This window comes from Pygoscelis adeliae, unplaced genomic scaffold (assembly GCF_000699105.1).
Source record: "Pygoscelis adeliae isolate BGI_AS28 unplaced genomic scaffold, ASM69910v1 Scaffold452, whole genome shotgun sequence".
Lineage (NCBI taxonomy): Eukaryota > Metazoa > Chordata > Aves > Sphenisciformes > Spheniscidae > Pygoscelis > Pygoscelis adeliae.
In genome coordinates, this window is record NW_008824291.1 from 330260 (window position 1) to 341220 (window position 10961).

A 10961-nucleotide genomic window follows, 5' to 3' on the forward strand; every position below is an offset into this window, starting at 1 on the left:
CCAGCTGCTCCCCGCACGTACCCCTGCCCGGGGAGGCCCCGGGGCTTGTCCCACCCGCCTCAGAGCCCCGGTTCCCAGGCCTGACCCATCCGTCTCAGTGCCTGGCCCATGCCGGCCACCCGCCGGCTGGCCCTCTCCTCGCCCCAGCCTCCGTCCAGGCATCTGCCACCCTTTCACTCCCCTTTCGGTGGGGCCTCCGTGTTCCCGTGTTCCTCGCAGCAGCCCTTCCCTTTCTTCCCGTAGTGCCTGAACACTGCCACCTCGCCATCTTCCCTGAACAGCCGCTGCTCCATGCTGGATGCTGGGGGGTGCACCCCAGGCGGGAGCAGCTGGCGGGGCTCCCGTGCCCGCCCAGGCACTGTGCACCCAGAAACCGCTTCACCAGCTCCCAGCAAGAAGTCTTACAGATGTTTTCATTCCTCTGGAAAGTTTCTGGCTCGTTGATGTTTTTCTTCTCTTTGTGGCCATCTCTGGTTTCTTCTAGCACATTCATTATTTGTTCCACCCTGCTTCTGTATAAGCACTGGTGCCTGCTTGCTGTTTTGGGAGACATTATCTCCCTCCAGACCGTTACTCCTTTTATCCGGTGTGATTAACCAAAAGGGACGACAGTGAGAGCGGCTATTAGACAAGAAGGCACTGATGGTGCACACCAGGTATCGTGCACAAAATCCCGTTCCCTGAACCACCGTATAAACGAACAGGAGGCATTGCCTTGTGTGGGCCACCACCAGGTCCTGCTCTGACAGTTACCCAGGCACCAGTTACCCTGGTGCCACCAGCTACAGCCCTGTGGCACTGCCGTGGACACTCTGACAGGGCCTGAGCTGCTGCTGCCAGCTCCCTGTGGCATACCCTTGTCTGAGCCCACCTGGGTAAATCCCTGCTGGAAGGCTGTTGGTTGTCAGTGTGAGCCCTGTGCTGACCCTGGCAGACCCTGTCACCACCTCCTGGACTGTGAAAGCATGTCCCGGGCCACCTCCAGGCACACACACCCGTTACACCACCCTGCTACCAGTCTGTAAGCCAAGCGCCACAAGCTCCCATGGTGACCTTGTCCTGTGCCTACCAGACAGGACTTGTAGGAAAGTAAACCACTAGTTCTTATCAAAGTGGAAGGCAAAAGTTCAGCTGGGAATAAGAACAAGGACAAGGAATAAAAAGGTTGGAATCAAACATAAAATACACAGCACACCCCAGGCGCCCTTCCTGTCTGCCTGTGCCTCCACAAGCCCCCGTGGCACTCCTGTGACAGCCTCCCATCTTCTGTGGACTTTGATTCCCTGTTGCAGCTCTGCCAATTGTCTGCCAGTTTAGCTGTACCTGATGCAGGGACAGCCTGCACTGGGGTGATCTGTCAGTTTTAACAGACATCCTCTGCAAGTAAAAGCTCTGTCCAAACAAGGAAGGTAGGCCAAATGTACATCAAAAGAGATTTTGACAAATAACTGGCCAAAAGGTAAAAAGCAGTGCTCAAAAACACTGAAGGCAAGAACCTGAGCAGAAGATACGTAGAGCTCAAGGATGATGAGGGTGTAAATGGGGTCACTGGAAAGACAGGGCTATAGTAAAAAAGCAAAGTTCGTTCTCTGCTGTAGCATTTACTCTGTAGGAAGCCTTTCTTTACAGGGCAGTCAGAGGAATTGTCTCAAAATGAGGTGACAAAGGATCAGATTATATAACAAATCAATAATATGAATGGTGACAAATTGCCAGGCTGAGATATTTGCCTGAGAGGTTTGGAGGAATGCAAATGTTAAATGGCCAGAGAATGTACTGTGGTACCTAAGGCAGGCTCAGTACCAGGCACTGCTTTTCAACACGTTCATAAACAATCCAGAAAAGGGATGAACAATGAGTTGGCAGAGTTTGCTGATGACACCAAGCTATTCAGGACAGTCAGCTCTAAAGCTGGCTGTGAAGAGCTGCAGAGACTCTTGTGACACAGGAAGGGGTGTCAAAAGTGTGGACAAGCTTTCACATGAAACTAACTACTCAGCTTGGAAAGCAACAGCTGAGCTGGGGATACGCAGACTAAGAGCACCATGAACGGCATGGAGAGAGCACATAGGAATGGTTATTCACTATTTCACACAAAATGGTAGTTGGGATGCCCCATGAAAAGGCTAGGCAAGAGCTGTAAAACACATGAATGGGAGTAATTTTTTACTTGAGTGTTTCTTGGGGTAAAATGTTCACGGGTGACACGTTGTGGAATTCATTGCCATCAGGTGCTTACAGCGGCCAAAGTAGAAAAGGATTTTAAAAGCCATTAGGCAAATTTGTGGGAGAAAAATTGATTGAGGGCTATTAAACACAGAGATGCAGATGCAGCCTCTGGCTCAAGAGGGCTCTAAGCTGCGGATTGTCAGAAGCTGTGAGTCTGCAACAGATTAAATACTGCTCGGTCCCAGCTCTGGTTCCTGTGCTCTTCCTCTTGGGATCTACTATTATACCAACTTGCAAAAATAGGATGCAGGGATATGCAGGGCTTAGGTCTGACCTAGAGGAGTTGCTCTCACGCTCTCTGCTGCTCCATGCTTTCTGCAGAGGAAACACTTGGTCTTCACATGTTCTTTGTGGACCTCTGCTGTTTTCATTTCACACTGGACATGTCCTTAGCTGGATGTTGCTGTGTCCCTGGACTGGCCACGCTCTGTGCATAGGCAGCTCATACACAAATCTTTAAGGTCCTTTGAGATATATAAATTGCATCCAGCAGCATGAATTGGCTAGGTCCTAGATCTCTGTTCAAACTCAGTCACTCTGAGCGCAGTGTTCTCAGCGTGTGATACCCTTGACTTCTTTGGACACATTACAGGAATGACAGGAGGCAGAGGTGATGCAGGATCAGTGGATGTTCCCACAGCAGTGATCGTCCTCTGTATCATCACTGCCCCCTCATCCCCATCTGGACAATGCCCCTATATCCCACTACCTCTTCCCTCACCCCCTCATCCTCAATGCCTCATCCACATAGAATCATAGAATCATTTAGGTTGGAAAAGACCTTTAAGATCATCGAGTCCAACCATGAACCTAACACTGCCAAGTCCACCACTAAACCATGTCTCTAAGCACCACGTCTACACGTCTTTTAAATACCTCCAGGGATGGTGACTCAACCACTTCCCTGGGCAGCCTGTTCCAGTGCTTGACAACCCTTTTGGTGAAGAAATTTTTCCTAATATCCAATCTAAACCTCCCCTGGCACAACTTGAGGCCATTTCCTCTTGTCCTATCAGAGTAAACTTCTTTATCTTCCTTCTATGACTTAATTTTTCTTTACTGGATAATACAGAGTAGAGCATATTTGTCTTGCCTGTTCATTTTCAGGCATAAGTCATATGGTTTTTCATTTGCTGGTTGTCCCAACTGTCACACAACCAACGAGCAGGAGAAAACTGGTCCATCCTGGTGGCCTCCATGCTTTTGTACTGAACGTGTCCTCCTGAAGCCGCTGTCTGCCCTCAGCTGTGCTCCAGGGTTCAAGCTGTTAGCCATTTAGCTGTGAAGTCCAACACTCACCAGTGGGCAGGGCAGTGCAGACACCCTGCATTGCGCTCGGACCCCTTCCCCGAGGCAGCTGTCCTGGGGAGATTCAACATGACAGGCTGCTGCAGCTCCCAGCCTGCCTGTGCCCAGGAAACAGCAGGCTTGTGCCTGTAATTCTTCTTTTCTGCAGTGAGAACAGAGCTTTGCTGTCCCACTCAGGCTCAGACAAGCAGGCTGTGGTAAAGCAGGGGCCCAGACCTGGGTTTCTGCTGCCGAACACTGCCCATGGGATGCTGTTGAAGTGTGACGCAGACGCCCTCATCTCCACCAGACCAGGCAGGGCTCTGCTCTATGCATGCATTTGGAGCCCAGGTCTCTGCCTGCCTGGAGCTTGGTGCTCTGCAGCATAACCCTGCCCTTCTCCTGCCCTAAGAGCTGGCTCCCATCTCCTTCACCAGCCCCTTAGAGGCAGTTTCCATTGGGGATCCCCTGGTGTATGGCATGCTGCAGAGACCTTTTGTCACAGTCTTTGTCCTGTCCATCTGCCAGGCCTCTCTCAGGTTGGTCCTCTGCTTTGTCTCACCTCATCCTACCACCAGTTTGCAGTCACGGACCCTGGGGAAGGTCTGCATGCATCCTGCAGCACAGTGCCACGGAGGGAATGCCGCTGGCAGGACGGCTCATGTGGCTTGCTGCTGCCTTTAACCCCTCTTTCCTTGAACTCCTCTTTGATTGTCCTGAGCAAAGGAACACTTCTGGAGTGCCTCCATTTGGGCTGGGGCTCTTGGCTAAGGAGATTAGGGATCTCAGGCAGTGAGATAATGGGTCTAAAGGTACAGGCTTTGGTTTCCACTCAGGATTTCTGCATGTGGGAGGTGAGGCAGGAAGGATTTGCTGCTTGGGGTGAGTTCTCCTTTTCCACTGTCTGGAAGGGCAAACGGACCAGTTCTGCTCAGCAGTCCCTGGGCAAGGAGGCACTCAGAGGTGTGGAACTGGGGGTCCTTTCTGGTCTTATCCAGTTTCACCAGGTGACCCGGGCACTGCTACCTCAAGGACTGTGGCTTGAACTGCACTGCTATGCTTTTAGCCACGGTATGACTGGAAGAGCACAGAGGATCTGAAAGCTGCTTTACAGTGTGGCAGTCCTGAGGGGTTTGTCTTGCAGTGACATGCAGCTAGCCAGGAGCTCCTTGTTTTAGTTAATGTGGGTCCCAGGTATGTATCATTTTGAGTGTGCTCCGACTTTAAATTGCCGGAGTCCGAGGGGATTTTTGAACTCCTTTCAGAGTTAGTTTGCCTTTATTCCTTTCCAGAATGCTCTGCAGGATCTGGGTTTTGCGGGAAAGCCCAGGTGATGCCGTGCAGCTGGGACTATCCCCCCCTGCAGGAGCAGGGCACCCACATTGTGCTGCCCAGCCAAGCCTGCTCCAGGGCCAGGGGAGCATTGACTCCTGCAGGGCGCTGGTGTTTATGGCACCAAGGTCTGGGCTGAAGCTCCATGTCTCCCTTCCTCTCCTCCCTGCTAGGAGGCCCCTCTTGACTTGCCATCTATTTTTATCCACATTTGATGGATAGGGCTGGGATGTAATGACGTCACATGTTTTTGCGCAACTTGCACTTTGTTATGGTTTAAGGTTCAGTCTAGGTGCCAAACTGACTCTGTGAAACCGACAAACATCTTCCCTGCTGCTTTGTCTTCTTTCAGCACATTTGTTAGAGGTTTCTGCAGGGTAAACATGTGGCCAGCACATAGCTTCTCAGGAATCCATTTGTGTTTACTGAGTTAATACATCCAGCTCTAACCTCCCCTGTTCTGCAGCTCCCCACATATGTCCTTCACAAACACATAACCTACACAAGTGTGTAACCTGTTGGTGTCAGCATGTAATTCAGACGTGTGAATTCACAGGAGGGCAGGCCAGCATGCATTTAATGCTGCAGGACCAGAGCTCTCCTGGGAATAAGACAGTTTCCTGAAACTACTTACAGCTATTGCTGCTGAAAGCATCTTCACTGTCACCCCTGGGATGGCGCATGCTTCTGCAAACATCTCAGGGCAAAGGTCAGGCCAGAGAGCTTGGTGAGGGGCTGCAGACTTTTATACTGTCTAAGCCCTGCTCATTCAAGCTCTGCCTATGTTCCCACTGGTAGCTCCCACACAGTGCAGGAAACATGTATCCAGCTCTTCCATAAGTGCTTCCTTAAGTGGAAAGAAAGCCAGCGTGTGTAACAGTGCACTGCATAAACAGAGGTGAAGCTGACCACAGAACAGGGCACAGTGTGTGGGTGTGTGTTGGGATGAGGGCATTTGCTGTAACTGGCCACAGCTGAATGCTAAAAATGGAATGGTTTGAATCTGCTTGGGAAGGCTCATCCGTCTGTGAGGGAGCAGGGGGTTGCAGGGGACAGCAGACAGGCTGATGTGCGGGGCAAAGCAGAGGGAGAGGGTGCTTGCAGTGGATGGAGGCAGTGGCTGTGTGACCATGTGCAGATGTGAGAGCACAGCCTTGGGCTGCAGGACAGGCTCTGGGTGATGGAGGAGCTGGACCTGGTGGTCAGAGGCAGAGGGGAATCGCTGGGAGGGAGGAAGGTGTCCCTGTCTGACCAGAGGGGTGGAAGGAGGGAGCCCGGCGCTGTGGCACAGAGAGGCAGCAAGGGGTGAAGGGGAGCGGGGTGAAGGGCAGGGATGACAGCAGGAGGTGGGGGTCAAAGCCCTGGGAGCACTATAAGTAATTGTCCTGCAAGAGCCAGCTGTCAGAGCGGTTGAGGCTGCTGCTCTGACTGGTACTCCCACCAGAGAAGACATTTTATTTTGTTCATTGCTTGTAGTTGGTCATGCACAAAGGGTTCCTGGTTTATGTCAGTCCTCATTGCCTGCTCTGCCTTTCTTGGCAGGCTCCTGCAGGCAGCTGGAAGGGCTCGGTGCTGCTGCACAGCCCTGGCAGGTGACTTGATCAGAGTTTCCTGACTCCTGGCCTTTTCTGCAAAGAGGGAAGCCTGGCTGCAGGTAGTGCTCTCAGCAGAGGACAGCATGCTCAGTGCAGCAGCACACCCTGTGCTGTGCACGGCTGAGGTGGCCCCGACCCCAGTGTTTCCATGTCCTGGCCTCCTGTGTTCGGCTGCCAGGGTATTTCCTGCTCTTCAGGCCATGGTTTCCTTTTGTAAATCTCAGCCAGTTCCTTTAGGTCCCTTCCTGCTTTGCCTCCATCTGCAGCCCTGCTCCCCAGGACACGCGGCCTCCCCAGAACCTCATGAAGGAGCCCCTTCTCCCTGGGCAGAGCTGGCCACCTCCAGGCCCTTCCCCTGCCCCTGTTCTCAGATGCTGGCCCTGGAGGATGCTGGCAGATGCAGGTGAGCAGGGACAGGCAGTTTCAGTGGCTGGGCAGCAGTGTGGTGTGTAGGCAATGTGAAGAGTGCAATGAAATGCTTCAGCTGCTGGGGCCCTGCAGCCAGTTTGAATCTCTCCCCACACTGCCCACATGCAGCCCTGCAGCCTGCGCGGGGTGAGGAGGAAGGGTGCCTGCTGCTGCCTGGGTGGCTCCAGCCCAGGGGGCTTTGAGGTAAATAACCCTATCTTTGCTGTTATAGCAGTAAGGAGTTAAGTGTAGCTTGGGGTCTCACATTACAGCTGAGGAGTTTCCTGTTCCAACAGCCTTTAAACACTTTTTTGATCTTTTATTAAGAGAAAGAAGTAGAACCAGTTAAGTGGAAAATTAAGCAAGGCTTCCATCATAACAGTATCTTTTGTTCCTTTTCCTCTTTGAGTTAAAAACTTGCATTAGGAGAAACTAACAGACTTTCAGCTGTGCATAAAGATGATGTTGGCTGTCGTCTTTGGGGTTTGGGGAAAAAAGTTAGTGGAGACACCCTGGAGGTCTGTTGCTAAAACCCCCTCTTTGTGCTGTTAAGACAAAACCAAGGCAATTGCACACAACAGCAGATCACAACTGTAGTGAAGACAAAAAAGTAACTTCTGTCTCCTGCAGCAGCCTTGCGGCTGCATAGATGTAGACACATCCCACATCCTATCTGCCACTAGGAGATTGGATTGTGCTGAAAGGGGAATTATAAGTGAGAATATGGGCTCTAAGAGCCAAATTAATATTTTTATCAATGACTGTCATAAAATATCAGGTGCAGGTCAGTGAGCTTAGCTAACAGGTGAAGTAGTGAAATGGTAGAGCAGAGGGCTGGAGTAGCGTTCAGGGACAATAGGTGACATTGAAGGCTGAACTAATAGTCATGGGAGGAAATTAAATGGTACAAAATGCAAAGTCATGCCCTGGAGTCACCGAACAAACATTTATGCCATAAATTAGGCCCCTGATTTGGAAGTGATTAAAGAGGAAAAGGCCTGCATGCGTTCAGCAACCTCAGGATGAATGTAGGCTGTCATGTAATGCAGCCACAAGGACGTGGTGCATTCTTAACTCTATTGGGATATATTTCCAGAAGAGGCAGATAGTGCCAGTGCTGTTGTACAGAGCATTATTTACAGACCATGCACCAGCCATGCTAAGAAACATGAATTCATTGTAGAAAAGGTGCAGAGAAGAGCAACTGAGATGACTGAGGGAATGCAGAAAGGACATGAGAGCAGCCCAGCTTGATAGCTTGTCAAAACAGACGTTATGGGGAGATAAGATTGCCCAGGGTAGCTTTATCAGTGAAAAACACTAGAGCAGGAGGAGATCTGCTTGAACTGATAGATGGGTTTTGCATAAGAGAAAATTGGTCTGAGCTGGCTGAAAACTAGGAGAACATTTCTAGCTGCTGGAGGTGGCAGACTGGAACGAGCTCCCAGAGTCAGAGGTATAGGGAGCCTGCCCATTTTGCAGAAAGATTTCTATGGGAAGCTGCTGCCCAGCAGGGAGCAGGCATGCTGACCCAGGAGTGCCCTGCCAGCCACGTTTGCTTTGTTCAGGTGGGTTGATGTGGTCCAGCTGGGGTAATGGGCCCGGCTAGCTCTGTGTCCCACACTTGAGGGCACTGTCACTGAGGTCTATGGCCCCCATGGGTGGGGAACACGATCACTCAGCAGGGAAAGCTGCTGTGCTGCGGGCACTCTACCTGCTTTCCCACTCATGGCTGTGGCTTCGCCTGGCCTGTGGGCACAGCAATGGGTTTGCTGGTTTCCCATTCCTTTTCCAGCAGGTCAGGTCCCAGGGCTTTTGCTCTCAACCCCAGTCTTCTCCCATGAAACTGAGAAGTTACACAGCGCATCCACTGTGGTGCGATGTTCCCGCGGGGACTGGGCAGCAGACACTCAGGCTGCCTGACCCTTTCTTTTCCCCTGTTGCCCCCATGCCTCCAAAGAGTATTCAGATACTATTCAGATGCATTCAGTTATGCAACCAGCTTATAACTATGCAAATGTATGCAGCCTTTCCCTTACACAATGTCCTGTTTTCTTTCAGCTGCTTTTTTGGAAATTCAGCACTTCCTGTGGGAGTGCAATCTGAGTCCCGGGGAGCCATCTGGAACCCTCCCAGCCTCGGATCCCCAGGCAGGCTGGAGCTGGCACCGAGTCCTTTCAGAAGCCTCACCAGCCTGGCTGCTTGAGTCCTCCTGCCCACCATCCTCTGCTTGCTTACACAATCCAGGCCCCTCGGTCCACCCCAGAGCCAGTGGCACAAGCTGGTGCCAATTCCCTGCAAGATGCAAGAACACGGAGGGGGGGTCTATCTGCATGGCCTGTCCAGCTCTGTAACCTGGCACCAGCCAACAGCAAGTGTGTAGGAAGCAATGTGAGAACAAGGCGAGCATATACCAGCACTTCTCTGGTATGTCCTCACAGGCCCCAGGGGTTTGTGTCTCTGGGAGCTACTGAAACAACGATCTCTCTTGTTATTTAGTAGCCCCTGATGGATTTTCCTCCATGGCTTACTCCAAATACTTTTTGAATCCATAGACACTTTTAGCACCCAGAACATCCTGCAGCAGGGAGTTCCTCAGCTCAGCTACCCAAAGTATGCAGAATTACTTCCTTCAACCTGAACTGGTCTCATGCTGGATTCTGCAATAGCCCTCAATCCTTGAGTTGGAAAAGATGGTGAACACATCTCCCCACTGCCAACTACTGTGTCATCCGCCTCGGTCATCTCTCCATCTGTGGAGTCTACTCAGTCCTTCCTCTTTCCTTCCCTATGGTTCATCATTCTTATGCTTCTCTGAGTCCTCACAAGATGGGACAATGAGATGGGACAATGAACACTTCAGGAGATGGTTTTCTGTTCTGTGCTCCCTTCCTAGTAATTTCCAGCAACTCCATTCCCCCTGTGGAGCAGAATGGATAAGTCTGGGAAGTCCCCGTGCTGTTGCATGCCCATATTAACCCTGTGTTAGTCCTTTTGTTAGTAAGCTTCCACTGATGGAGTGGCTCTGCTGCCCCTGGGACTGAAGCATCATGTCTCATGAGAACCTCTGCCAGTACCTTCCTATGCCTCCCCAGCAGGGATGGGCGCTCCTACCACAGGTCATGTCCCAGGGCTGCGGGCTCTGTGTGGCACACCAGGCTCCTATGGCTGTCCACGTGTGTAACGTGAGGGTGGCTGGGATGAGACCATTCAGCCAGCCCCAGGGACAGCCCGTGTGCCTGGCTGTCCCAGTGCTCTCGCATGGCTCCAGAGTTCAATGCATGTGGAACCTTCTCCAGAGGCGCCCACAGCTGTGGTGGGCACATCCAGGGCTCCCCCCTTAGCCTCTCCCTGTGGGTGATACTTACTGTGGCTTTGGCCATGTGCCAGCCACACCATGGGCAGTGTTCCCAGCAGGATGGCTGAACCTCCCCGCAGCTCTGGGGCAGGCTGCAGCCCTTGCAGCTCTCAGGATCTGAGCAGGCCCCAAAAATGTGCTACCATCGCCTGGAGCAGAATGACCTGGCAGTGGGGTTCATCCCTGGGAAGTCTGTCCCTGGCTAAAGGGCTGGCTTGCATCCTCCCTGTACTCTTGTGAGTGGAGAGCTGACGAGGCAGCAGGCATGGTGTGGTGTGTCAGCTCCAGAGCAGAGCAAGGGCCCTGCAGCACAGGGGTGCTGCTCCCATCTCCAGTTAGGGCTGGCAGGGCTGGGACACACATCCCTGTGTGTACCCGAGCCATGTGGAGCCCCTTGGCCCCAGTGCCATGGCCCTGTATGGCTGGCAGGGGTTTTGGGGAGCACCAACAGGCCCTGGCACTGGGGTGCACAGCAGGGAGGCCATGCCACACCCAGCACCAAGCCCATGGGCAGGGGTGCCTCAAGAGGGGGACTATGGGGACCTGCTGGGTGGCTTGATGAGACCCCACAAGTCTGGCCAAGGCCAGGCCAGGATGCCCTGGTCAGGGCTGGAGCTGTGCACCTTGGACTATGGGGGCACCGAAGGCCCCATGCTGTAGGGGAGTCTATCTGTGGGACCCTGGTGGGCCTTGGGGTGCCTTGGGCTAGGGGGACCCATTGTGGGGGGTCCAGGCTGGGGTGGCTGGGCTGG

The 10961-nt window shown here is 52.6% G+C and overlaps 1 protein-coding gene across 1 annotated transcript in view; it reads right to left on the reverse strand.

The window, feature by feature from the left end:
* Positions 1–162, reverse strand: part of NRBP2 (nuclear receptor binding protein 2) — a 30359-nt gene extending 30197 nt beyond the window's left edge. Inside the window, exon 1 of the mRNA XM_009318787.1 lies at positions 22–162. Coding sequence (XP_009317062.1) covers positions 22–162 — 141 coding nt within the window. The remainder of the gene's footprint in view (positions 1–21) is intronic.
* Positions 163–10961: the final 10799 nt, after the last annotated feature.